Source organism: Numenius arquata, unplaced genomic scaffold, assembly GCF_964106895.1.
Source record: "Numenius arquata unplaced genomic scaffold, bNumArq3.hap1.1 HAP1_SCAFFOLD_485, whole genome shotgun sequence".
NCBI lineage: Eukaryota > Metazoa > Chordata > Aves > Charadriiformes > Scolopacidae > Numenius > Numenius arquata.
The window spans coordinates 97487-110322 of record NW_027414682.1 but is presented as its reverse complement, the minus strand read 5'-3'; the positions used below and the strand labels follow the sequence as shown (position 1 = coordinate 110322).

Genomic DNA, 12836 nt, shown 5'->3' with positions numbered 1-12836 from the left:
CCCTCATTTTAGGGGTGCCCCCCCGAAACCCCCAAATCCCCCCCCAGGGACCCCCAAATCCCCCGGGGACCCCAAAACCCCCCCCGGGGACCCCAAACTGCCCCCCAATTTGGGGGTGCCCCCCCGAGACCCCCAAAACCCCCCCGGGGACCCCAAAACCCCCCCTCATTTTGGGGGGTGCCCCCCCCCCCAGGGACCCCAAAACCCTCGGGGGGACCCCAAAAGCCCCCATTTTGGGGGTGCCCCCCCCCGAAACCCCCAAATCCCCCCCCCAGGGACCCCCAAATCCCCCCCCGGGGACCCCAAAACCCTCCCCAGGGACCCCAAATCCCCCCCCAATTTGGGGGTGCCCCCCCCAGGACCCCCCAAACCCCCCCCGGGGGACCCCCAAAAACCCCCCCCCCTCTTTTTGGGGTGCCCCCCCCCCCCCCCCCCATATTTTTGGGGTGCCCCCCCCCCCCCCCACGTACCCAGGGCCAGGGAGAGGTGGTCGCTCATCCCCAGGAGCTGCCCGAAGCAGACGTTGCCCCCCCCCCGGGGCAGCCCCAGCTCCTCCATCCTGCCCCACGGCGCGACCCACAAGTGAGACGATGTGGGGCGGGATTCTGCCCCATAACCATCCCCCCCCCCCCCACAACCCCCCCAGACCCCTCCCATCCAACCCCCCCCCCCCCAAAAATCCACCTCCCCCTCCTGCCCCATAGCGCCCCACACCCTGCCCCACACCCTGCCCCACAGCCTGCCCCACAAGTGCCCGCTATGGGGCAGGGCCAGACCCACAGCTGCTCCCCAAAGCCCCCCTGGGAGTCAGACCCACCCCTCACCGTGTCCCCCCCCCCCAAAAATCCACCTCCCCCCCCTGCCCCATAGCGCCCCACACCCTGCCCCACACCCTGCCCCACACCCTGCCCCCACAAGTGCCCGCTATGGGGCAGGGCCAGACCCACAACCCTCCCCAAAGCCCCCCTGGAAGTCAGACCCACCCCCCCACCGTGTCCCCCCCCCAAAAATCCACCTCTCCCCCCTGCCCCATAGCGCCCCACAACCCTGCCCACACCTGCCCCACAAGTGCCCGCTATGGGGCAGGGCCAGACCCACAACTGCTCCCCAAAGCCCCCTGGGAGTCAGACCCACCCCCCCCACCGTGTCCCCCCCCCAAAAATCCATCTCTCCCCCCTGCCCCATAGCGCCCCACACCCTGCCCCACACCCTGCCCCACAAGTGCCCGCTATGGGGCAGGGCCAGACCCACAACTGCTCCCCAAAGTCCCCTTTAGAGTCAGACCCACCCCCCCACCGTGTCCCCCCCCCAAAAAATCCACCTCCCCCCCCTGCCCCATAGCGCCCCACACCCTGCCCCACACCCTGCCCCACAAGTGCCCGCTATGGGGCAGGGCCAGACCACAACCCTCCCCCAAAGCCCCCCTGGGAGTCACACCCACCCCCCCACCGTGTCCCCCCCCCCAAAAATCCACCTCCCCCCCCTGCCCCATAGCGCCCCCACACCCTGCCCCACACCCTGCCCCACAAGTGCCCGCTATGGGGCAGGACCCACCTCCTGACGGCCTGCAGCACGGAGGCCTCGTTGTGGGTGGCCACCATCAGCCCGAATCGGGGCCCGTCCCTCGCCGCCAGCCCCAGGGCCAGCTCCAGGCACTCCCCATAGCTGCCCCACAACTTGGGGGTCACAGTGGGGCAGCCCCACGGCGCCGCTTGGGGGTCCCCTCCCTCCCAAGGTGGGGTTTGGGGGTCCCGGGGGGGCGGATTTTGGGGTCCCGAGGGGGATTTTGGGGTCCCTGGGGGGGGTTTTGGGGTCTTCTCCACCCCCAGCCCTGCCCCATAGCTGCCCCACAACTTGGGGGTCGCAGTGGGGCAGCCCCACGGCGCCGCTTGGGGGTCCCCGGGGTGGATTTTGGGGTCCCGAGGGGGGTTTTGGGGTCCCTGGGGGGGGGGGGGTTGGGGTCCTCTCTACCCCCAGCCCTGCCCCATAGCTGCCCCACAACTTGGGGGTCACAGTGGGGCAGCCCCACGGCGCCGCTTGGGGGTCCCCGGGGGGGGATTTTGGGGTCCCGAGGGGGGTTTTGGGGTCCCTGGGGGGGGGGGTTGGGGTGAGGGGGGGGGGGCAGCCCTGCCCCATAGCTGCCCCCCAACTTGTGGGTCGCGCTATGGGGCAGAGCCCCCCCCAACTGACCTGCGGTGAGTGGCCTGAAGGTCTGGCTGAAGGGGGGCGGGGTTTACGCTAAGCCCCGCCCCCTGCCCCGCCCCTGCCCGATGAAGCTCCGCCTCCAGGTAGGCCCCTCGCACCAGCTTCACCCCGAATCCTGCCCCATAGCGCCGGGCCCCCTCCGCGTCCCCCGCCAGCCGCTGCCCCACATCCTATGGGGCAGAGCCAGGCACGTGGCCTAGGGCTGCCCCACATCCTCCCCGACCCTCCCGGGGGGCTGCCCCATAGCTCTGCCCCACGGCTCTGCCCCATAAGCGGGTGTCTCTCTCGCCGTGGGGCTGCCCCATAGCTCCGCCCCACGGCTCTGCCCCATAAGCGGGTGTCTCGCTCGCCGTGGGGCTGCCCCACATCCTCCCCGACCCCCCTGTGTGGCTGCCCCATAGCTCCGCCCCACGGCTCTGCCCCATAAGTAGGTGTCTCACTCGCCGTGGGGCTGCCCCATAGCTCTGCCCCACGGCTCTGCCCCATAAGTGGGTGTCTCACTGCCCGTGGGGCTGCCCCATAGCTCCGCCCCACGGCTCTGCCCATAAGCGGGTGTCTCAGTCGCCGTGGGGCTGCCCCATAGCTCCGCCCCACGGCTCTGCCCTATAAGCGGGTGTCTCGCTCGCCGTGGGGCTGCCCCACATCCTCCCCGACCCCCCTGTGCGGCTGCCCCATAGCTCTGCCCCACGGCTCTGCCCCATAAGTGGGTGTCTCACTGCCCGTGGGGCTGCCCCATAGCTCCGCCCCACGGCTCTGCCCCATAAGTGGGTGTCTCACTGCCCGTGGGGCTGCCCCATAGCTCTGCCCCACACCACCCCACAGCTCCCACCCCACATCTCCTGCCCCACATCTCCCTCCGTGGGGCTGCCCCACACCTCCCGCCCCACACCTCCCACCTCTCCATGGGGCTGCCCCACACCTCCCAAACCCCCCCGCCGTGGGTCTGCCCCCCAAGTACCCGCAGGTAGGCCTGGTAGGTGTTCCAGACCCACGGCTGCGCCCCACATCTCCTTCCATGGGGCTGCCCCACACCTCCTGCCCCACGTCACCCCACACCTCCTGCCCCACACCTCCTGCCCCACATCTCCCTCTGTGGGGCTGCCCCACACCTCCTGCCCCACACTTCCCGCCCCCACATCTCTCTCTGTGGGGCTGCCCCACACCTCCTGCCCCACATCTTCCACCCCACATCACCCTCCGTGGGGCTGCCCCACATCTCCTGCCGCACGCCACCCCACAGCTCCCACCCCACATCTCCTGCCCCACATCTCCCTCCGTGGGGCTGCCCCACACCTCCTGCCCCACATTTTCCACCCCACATCTCCCTCTGTGGGGCTGCCCCACACCTCCTGCCCCACATCTTCCACCCCACATCTCCCTCCGTGGGGCTGCCCCACACCTCCTGCCCCACATCTCCCTCTATGGGGCTGCCCCACACCTCCTGCCCCACATCGCCCTCCGTGGGGCTGCCCCACACCTCCTGCCCCACACCTCCTGCCCCACATCTCCCTCCGTGGGGCTGCCCCACACCTCCTGTCCCACACTTCCCGCCCCACATCTCTCTCTGTGGGGCTGCCCCACACCTCCCGCCCCACATCTTCCACCCCACATCGCCCTCCGTGGGGCTGCCCCACACCTCCTGCCCCACATCGCCCTCCGTGGGGCTGCCCCACATCTCCTGCCCCACGCCACCCCCACAGCTCCCACCCCACACCTCCTGCCCCACATCTCCCTCCGTGGGGCTGCCCCGCACCTCCTGCCCCACACCTCCCGCCCCACACCTCCCACCGCTCCATGGGGCTGCCCCACACCTCCCAAACTCCCCCGCCGTGGGTCTGCCCCCCAAGTACCCGCAGGTAGGCCTGGTAGGTGTTCCAGACCCACGGCTGCGCCCCACGGTTGTGCCGCCCCATCATGGCGGCCGCCACCAGCCCCAGCCCCGGGTTCAAGTCGCTCGTCTCCGCGTCCAGCAGCAGCCGCACCCCCCTGCCCCACGGCGGCCTGTGGGGCGGGACGGGGGTCAAGCTATGGGGCAGGATGTGGGGCAGACCCACACCCTGCCCCACAGCCCCATTCTGTGCCCCACATCCCGCTTCTGTGCCCCACATCCTGCCCCACATCCCATCTCTGTGCCCCACATCCTGCCCCACATCCCATCCCTGTGCCCCACATCCTGCCCCACGGCGGCCTGTGGGGCGGGACGGGGGTCAAGCTATGGGGCAGGATGTGGGGCAGACCCACACCCTGCCCCACAGCCCCATTCTGTGCCCCACATCCTGCCCCACATCCCGCTTCTGTGCCCCACATCCTGCCCCACGGCGGCCTGTGGGGCGGGACAGGGGTCAAGCTATGGGGCAGGATGTGGGGAGACCCACGGCCCACCCCACATTGCCCCACAGCCCCATTCTGTGCCCCACATCCTGCCCCACATCCCACCCCTGTGCCCCACATCCTGCCCCACGGCGGCCTGTGGGGCGGGATGGGGGTCAAGCTATGGGGCAGGATGTGGGGCAGACCCACACCCTGCCCCACAGCCCCCTTCTGTGCCCCACATCCTGCCCCACATCCCATCCCTGTGCCCCACATCCTGCCCCGCGGCGGCCTGTGGGGCGGGACGGGGGTCAAGCTATGGGGCAGGATGTGGGGCAGACCCACGGCCCGCCCCACATCTCACCCCTGTGCCCCACATCCTGCCCCACGGCGGCCTGTGGGGCGGGACGGGGGTCAAGCTATGGGGCAGGGTGTGGGGCAGACCCACAGCCCCCTACTGTGCCCCACATCCTGCCCCACATCCCATCCCTGTGCCCCACATCCTGCCCCACGGCGGCCTGTGGGGCGGGACGGGGGTCAAGCTATGGGGCAGGGTGTCCCACGGCCCGCCCCACACTGCCCCACATCCCATCCCTGTGCCCCACATCCTGCCCCACGGCGGCCTGTGGGGCGGGACGGGGGTCAAGCTATGGGGCAGGATGTGGGGCAGACCCACGGCCCGCCCCACAGCCCCATTCTGTGCCCCACACTGCCCCACAGCCCCCTTCTGTGCCCCACATCCTGCCCCACATCCCATCCCTGTGCCCCACATCCTGCCCCACGGCGGCCTGTGGGGCGGGACGGGGGTCAAGCTATGGGGCAGGATGTGGGGCAGACCCACACCCTGCCCCACAGCCCCATTCTGTGCCCCACATCTTGCCCCACATCCCATCCCTGTGCCCCACATCCTGCCCCACGGCAGCCTGTGGGGCGGGACGGGGGTCTGCCCCACATCCTGACCCATAGACTGACCCATAGAGTGACTCACAGCCCCCCCCACACCCTCCCCGCCCCACATCTCCCCACATTTGTCCCGCCCCATAGCGCCCCACATCCCCCCCCATATCCTGCCCCACATCCCCCCATCTCCTGCCCCACATCCTACCCCACCCCCTGCCCCATAGCGCCCCACATCCCCCCCATATCCTGCCCCACATCCCACCCCACCCCCTGCCCCATAGCGCCCCACATCCCACCCCACCCCCTGCCCCATATCCTGCCCCACATCCCCCCCACATCCTGCCCCACATCCCCCTCATGCCCTACCCCACATCCCACTCTCTGCCCCATAGCGCCCCACATCCTACCCCATCCCCTGCCCCATATCCTGCCCCACATCTCACCCCACCCCCTGCCCCATAGTGCCCCACGTCCTACCCCATCCCCTGCCCCACATCCCCCCATTTCCTGCCCCACATCCCCCTTCTGTGCCCCACATCTGCCCCACATCCCACCCCGCCCCCTGCCCCATATCCTGCCCCACATCCCCCCCATATCCTGCCCCACATCCCCCCCCATCCCGTGCCCCACATCCCCCTTCTGTGCCCCACATCTGCCCCACATCCCACCCCCTGCCCCATATCCTGCCCCACATCCCACCCCACCCCCTACCCCACATCCCACCCCCTGCCCCATAGCGCCCCACATCCTACCCCATCCCCTGCCCCATCTCCTGCCCCACATCCCCCCCCATGCCCTACCCCACATCCCACCCCCTGCCCCATAGCGCCCCACATCCACTCCATCTCCTGCCCCACATCCCCCCCATTCCCTACCCCACATCCCACCCCCATCCCCTGCCCCATAGCGCCGCACATCCCCCCATCCCCTGCCCCACATCCCCCTTCTGTGCCCCACATCTGCCCCACATCCCACCCCACGCCCTGCCCCACATCCTGCCCCACATCCCCCCCATGCCCTACCCCACATCCCACCCCCTGCCCCATAGCGCCCCACATCCACTCCATCTCCTGCCCCACATCCTGCCCCACATCCCACCCCCTGCCCCATAGCGCCCCCCATCCCACCCCACCCCCTGCCCCATAGCGCCCCACATCCTACCCCATCTCCTGCCCCATATCCTGCCCCACATCCCCCCCCTCCCCCTGCCCCATAGCGCCCCACATCCTACCCCATCCCCTGCCCCGTATCCTGCCCCACATCCCCCCCCTCCCCCTGCCCCATAGCGCCCCACATCCTACCCCATCCCCTGCCCCATATCCTGCCCCACATCCCCCCCCTCCCCCTGCCCCATAGCGCCCCACATCTCACCGCCGCCACCTCCTCCAGCCGCCGCAGCGCGACCCCCAAGTGCCGGTTCTGCCCCGGGCTCAGGAAGGGGAAATCGGGGGGGGCCTGGTTGTGGGGCGAACACCCCCCCCCCCCCTTAATTAACATCCCCCCCCCCCTTAATTAACATCCCCCCCCCCTTAATTAGGGGGGGGAGGGGCTTAATTAGGGGGCAACTTATGGGGCAGGACCCACCTCCCCCCCCATGATGCCCCCCAAGCGCTCGGGGGTCAGGCCGTTCCCGGGCTCCTCCAGGCGCTGGGAGAGGATTCGCTGTGGGGCAGGATGTGGGGCAGGATGTGGGGCAGGATGTGGGGCAGGTTGTGCCCCTCTTCCCGCCCCATAAGTGTGGGGCTCGCCCCATAACTCACGCAGAGGCGGGCGCTCATCAGGGCCGTCACCTTCAGCTGCATCATGGGGTGGGGGCCGGTGGCGGCCGCCAGCCCCACACATTCCAGCGCCGCCCCACGGTTGGCATCGTACCACCCCTCCCTGCCCCACACATGGGGGGAGATGTGGGGCGGGGGAAGGGCCTCGGACCTCCCCCTGCCCCATAGATGTGGGGCAGGAGCCTTTAAACCCCACGAAAGCGGGGTGAGAGCCTTTAAAGGCACTTTCCTGCCCCATAGATGTGGGGCAGGAGGTCTTAGAACCCTTCCCTGCCCCATAGATGTGGGGCACGAGGTCTTAAAGACCTTCCCTGCCCCATAGATGTGGGGCAGGAGCCTTTAAACCCCACGAAAGCGGGGTGAGAGCCTTTAAAGGCACTTTCCTGCCCCATAGATGTGGGGCAGGAGGTCTTAGAACCCTTTCCTGCCCCATAGATGTGGGGCGGTGGGGCCTCAGACCTTCCTCTGCCCCATAGATGTGGGGCAGGAGCTCTTAGAACCCTTTCCTGCCCCATAGATGTGGGGCAGGGGCCCTTAGACCCCTTCCCTGCCCCACAGCCAGCCCCACACATTCCAGCGCCGCCCCACGGTTGGCATCGTACCACCCCTCCCTGCCCCACACATGGGGGGAGATGTGGGGCGGGGGAAGGGCCTCGGACCTCCCCCCTGCCCCATAGATGTGGGGCAGGAGCCTTTAAACCCCACGAAAGCGGGGTGAGAGCCTTTTAAAGGCACTTTCCTGCCCCATAGATGTGGGGCGGGGGGGGCCTCAGACTGTCCTCTGCCCCATAGATGTGGGGCAGGAGTTCTTAGAACCCTTCCCTGCCCCATAGATGTGGGGTCAGAACCCCTCCCAGCCCCACAGATGTGGGTCAGGACCCCCTCAAACCCCCTTCTAGCCCCATAGAAGTAAGTCAGAACCCCCCTCCCAGCCCCATAGATGTGGGTCAGGACCCCCCTCAAACCTCCTCCCAGCCCCACAGATGTGGGTCAGGACCCCCCCCAGCCCCCACGGATGTGGGTCAGAACCCCCTCAAACCCCCTCCAGCCCCACAGATGTGGGTCAGGACCCCCTCAAACCCCCTCCCAGCCCCATAGATGTAGGTCAGAACCCCCTCCCAGCCCCATAGATGTGGGTCAGAACCCCCTCAAACCCCCTCCCAGCCCCATAGATGTGGGTCAGAACCCCCTCAAACCCCCTCCCAGCCCCACAGATGTGGGTCAGAACCCTCTCAAACCCTCTCCAGCCCCATAGATGTGGGTCAGAACCCCCCTCCCAGCCCCACAGATGTGGGTCAGAACCCCCTCAAACCCCCTCCCAGCCCCATAGATGTGGGTCAGAACCCCCTTCCAGCCCCACAGATGTGGGTCAGGACCCCCCTCAAACCCCCTCCAGCCCCATAGATGTGGGTCAGAACCCCCTCAAACCCCCTCCAGCCCCACGGATGTGGGTCAGGACCCCCTCAAACCCCCTCTCAGCCCCATAGATGTGGGTCAGAACCTTCTTAAACCCCCTCCCAGCCCCATAGATGTGGGTCAGAACCCCCTCAAACCCTCTCCAGCCCCATAGATGTGGGTCAGAACCCCCTCCCAGCCCCATAGATGTGGGTCAAAACCCCCTCAAACCCCCTCCCAGCCCCATAGATGTGGGTCAGAACCCCCTCCCAGCCCCATAGATGTGGGTCAAAACCCCCTCAAACCCCCTCCCAGCCCCACAGATGTGGGTCAGAACCCCCTCAAACCCCCTCCCAGCCCCATAGAAGTAAGTCAGAACCCCTTCCAGCCCCACAGATGTGGGTCAGAACCCCCTCAAACCCCCTCCAGCCCCATAGATGTGGGTCAGAACCCCCTCAAACCCCCTCCAGCCCCATAGATGTGGGTCAGAACCCCCTCAAACCCCCTTCCAGCCCCATAGATGTGGGTCAGGACCCCCTCAAACCCCCTCCAACCCCACGGATGTGGGTCAGGACCCCTCCCAGCCCCATAGATGTGGGTCAGGACCCCTTCAAACCCCCCCCGCGCCCCATAGAAGTAAGTCAGAACCCCTCCCAGCCCCACAGATGTGGGTCAGAACCCCCTCAAACCCCCTCCAGCCCCACAGATGTGGGTCAGAACCCCCTCAAACCCCCCCCGCGCCCCATAGAAGTAAGTCAGAACCCCTCCCAGCCCCACAGATGTGGGTCAGGACCCCCTCAAACCCCCTCCCAGCCCCATAGAAGTAAGTCAGAACCCCTCCCAGCCCCATAGATGTGGGTCAGGACCCCCTCAAACCCCCTCCCAGCCCCACAGATGTGGGTCAGGACCCCTCCCAGCCCCATAGATGTGGGTCAGAACCCCCTCAAACCCCCTCCCAGCCCCATAGATGTGGGTCAGAACCCCTCCCAGCCCCATAGATGTGGGTCAGAACCCCCTCCCATCCCCATAGATGTGGGTCAGAACCCCCTCAAACCCCCTCCCAGCCCCACAGATGTGGGTCAGAATCCCCTCAAACCCCCTCCCAGCCCCATAGATGTGGGTCAGGACCCCCTCAAACCCCCTCCCAGCCCCATAGATGTGGGTCAGAACCCCCTCAAACCCCCTCCCAGCCCCATAGATGTGGGTCAGAACCCCCTCAAACCCCCTCCAAGCCCCATAGATGTGGGTCAGAACCCCCTCCAGCCCCATAGATGTGGGTCAGAACCCCCTCAAACCCCCTCCCAGCCCCACAGATGTGGGTCAGAACCCCCTCAAACCCCCTCCCAGCCCCACAGATGTGGGTCAGGACCCCTCCCAGCCCCATAGATGTGGGTCAGAACCCCCTCAAACCCCCTCCAGCCCCATAGATGTGGGTCAGAACCCCCTCAAACCCTCTCCAGCCCCATAGAAGTAAGTCAGAACCCCTCCCAGCCCCATAGATGTGGGTCAGAACCCCCTCAAACCCCCTCCCAGCCCCATAGATGTGGGTCAGGACCCTCTCAAACCCCCTTCTAGCCCCATAGAAGTAAGTCAGAACCCCTCCCAGCCCCACAGATGTGGGTCAGAATCCCCTTATTCTCCTCCCAGCCCCATAGATGTGGGTCAGGACCCCCTCAAACCCTCTCCAGCCCCATAGATGTGGGTCAGAACCACCTCCCAGCCCCATAGATGTGGGTCAGAACCCCCTCAAACCCCCTCCCAGCCCCATAGATGTGGGTCAGAACCCCCTCAAACCCCCTCCCAGCCCCATAGATGTGGGTCAGAACCCCCTCAAACCCCCTCCCAGCCCCATAGATGTGGGTCAGAACCCCCTCAAACCCCCTCCCAGCCCCATAGATGTGGGTCAGAACCCCCTCAAACCCCCTCCCAGCCCCATAGATGTGGGTCAGAACCCCTCCCAGCCCCATAGATGTGGGTCAGAACCCCCTCCCATCCCCATAGATGTGGGTCAGAACCCCCTCAAACCCTCTCCAGCCCCATAGATGTGGGTCAGGACTCCCTCAAACCCCCTCCCAGCCCCATAGATGTGGGTCAGAATCCCCTCAAACCCCCTCCCAGCCCCATAGATGTGGGTCAGAACCCCCCTCCCCCCCCCCCCCATAGCCCCACCTACCCGTCCTTCTCCTGCCCCACATCCTCCTCGGTGGGGAGGGCCAGCATGGGTCTCAGCCCCACGGCGCGTAACCTGCGGGCCGTCGCCACCACCTCGCCGTGGGTCTGGCCCCCCACGAAATGCCCGTAGAACGTGGCCCGGAGGGCTCTGCCCCACAAGCGCTCCCCCAGCACCCGCCGCGAGACCCTCAGGATCTATGGGGCAGGGGGAAAGAAAAACACACAAACAACATTTCCCCCCCCCCCACAAGTAACCCTCCTGCCCCATAGCGAGGTGGGGAGGGGTGGTTATGGGGCACTTATGGGGCAGCTATGGGGCTGACCGGGCCGGCGTGGTGAACCAGTGGGGCCCAGGAGCAGAGTCTCAGCACCAGCAGGGCCCGTAGCAGCGCCCCCCAACTCTGCCCCCTAAGTGCCCCCCCCGCCCCTTCCAGATCCAAAGCGGGGGGAGCCGTGGGGCGCCCCATAGATCCCTCGGGCCCTGTCCGCCCCATAGATCCTCTCTCTGGCTGGGGTGTGTGTGTGTGTGGGGCTGGGGTTAAATGCCCGCCCCACACATTTCCCACCCACCCCCCCTGCCCTCTGCCCCACATATTCCCCCTCCCCCCTCCCTGCCCCACATCACTCATTAACTCGCCCCACACGGGTCAGTGCCCCCCACGGCGCGGGGTGGGGGGGGGCGCTTTATTGGTGTGGGGCGGGGGAAATGTGGGGCAGAGGAGCTGTGGGGCGGGAGAGATGTGGGGCAGGAGAGAGCTTTATTGGATGTGGGGCAGGGGAAATGTGGGGCAGAGGAGCTGTGGGGCGGGAGAGATGTGGGGCAGGAGAGAGCTTTATTGGATGTGGGGCAGGGGAAATGTGGGGCAGAGGAGCTGTGGGGCGGGAGAGATGTGGGGCAGGAGAGAGCTTTATTGGATGTGGGGCAGAGGGTGTGGGGCAGGGGGTTGTGGGGCAGGAGAGATGTGGGGCAGAGAGTGTGGGGCAGGAAAGATGTGGGGCAGGAGAGAGCTTTATTGGATGTGGGGCAGGGGGTTGTAGGGCAGGAGAGATGTGGGGCAGGGAGATGTGGGGCAGGAGAGAGCTTTATTGGATGTGGGGCAGGGAGATGTGGGGCAGGAGAGAGCTTTATTGGATGTGGGGCAGGAGAGATGTGGGGCAGGGAGATGTGGGGCAGAGGAGCTGTGGGGCGGGAGAGAGCTTTATTGGATGTGGGGCAGGGGGTTGTGGGGCAGAAGGTGTGGGGCAGGGAGATGTGGGGCAGAGAGTGTGGGGCGGGAGAGAGCTTTATTGGATGTGGGGCAGGGAGATGTGGGGCAGAGAGTGCGGGGCAGGAGAGATGTGGGGCAGGAGAGAGCTTTATTGGATGTGGGGCAGGGAGACGTGGGGCAGGAAGATGTGGGGCAGGGGGTTGTGGGGCAGGAGAGATGTGGGGCAGGGAGATGTGGGGCAGAGGAGCTGTGGGGCGGGAGAGAGCTTTATTGGATGTGGGGCAGGGGGTTGTGGGGCAGGAGAGATGTGGGGCAGGGAGATGTGGGGCAGGAGAGAGCTTTATTGGATGTGGGGCAGGGAGATGTGGGGCAGGAGAGAGCTTTATTGGATGTGGGGCAGGGAGATGTGGGGCAGAGGGTGTGGGGCAGGGGGTTGTGGGGCAGGAGAGATGTGGGGCAGGGAGATGTGGGGCAGGAGAGAGCTTTATTGGATGTGGGGCAGGGAGTTGTGGGGCAGGAGAGACGTGGGGCAGGAGAGAGCTTTATTGGATGTGGGGCCGGGAGATGTGGGGCAGGGGGTTGTAGGGCAGGAGAGATGTGGGGCAGGGAGATGTGGGGCAGAGGAGCTGTGGGGCGGGAGAGAGCTTTATTGGATGTGGGGCAGGGAGACGTGGGGCAGGAAGATGTGGGGCAGGGAGATGTGGGGCAGGAGAGAGCTTTATTGGATGTGGGGCTGGGAGATGTGGGGCAGGAGAGAGCTTTATTGGATGTGGGGCAGGAGAGATGTGGGGCAGGGAGATGTGGGGCAGGAGAGAGCTTTATTGGATGTGGGGCTGGGAGATGTGGGGCAGAGAGTGTGGGGCAGGAG

General features: G+C 66.9%; 1 protein-coding gene across 1 annotated transcript; it reads right to left on the bottom strand.

Moving 5' to 3' along the window:
- Positions 1-470: 470 nt before the first annotated feature.
- On the bottom strand, positions 471-11227 carry LOC141478136 (hydroxyproline dehydrogenase-like; the record flags this gene model as incomplete). The annotated part of the gene is made up of 9 exons (XM_074167270.1): positions 11084-11227; positions 10762-10955; positions 7176-7296; positions 7000-7077; positions 4506-4528; positions 4056-4206; positions 2191-2375; positions 1555-1665; positions 471-559 (listed from the first exon to the last, which is right to left on the bottom strand). Coding segments are annotated over exons 1-9 (1096 nt in total), but the record flags the coding sequence as incomplete, so codon positions are not given.
- Positions 11228-12836: the final 1609 nt, after the last annotated feature.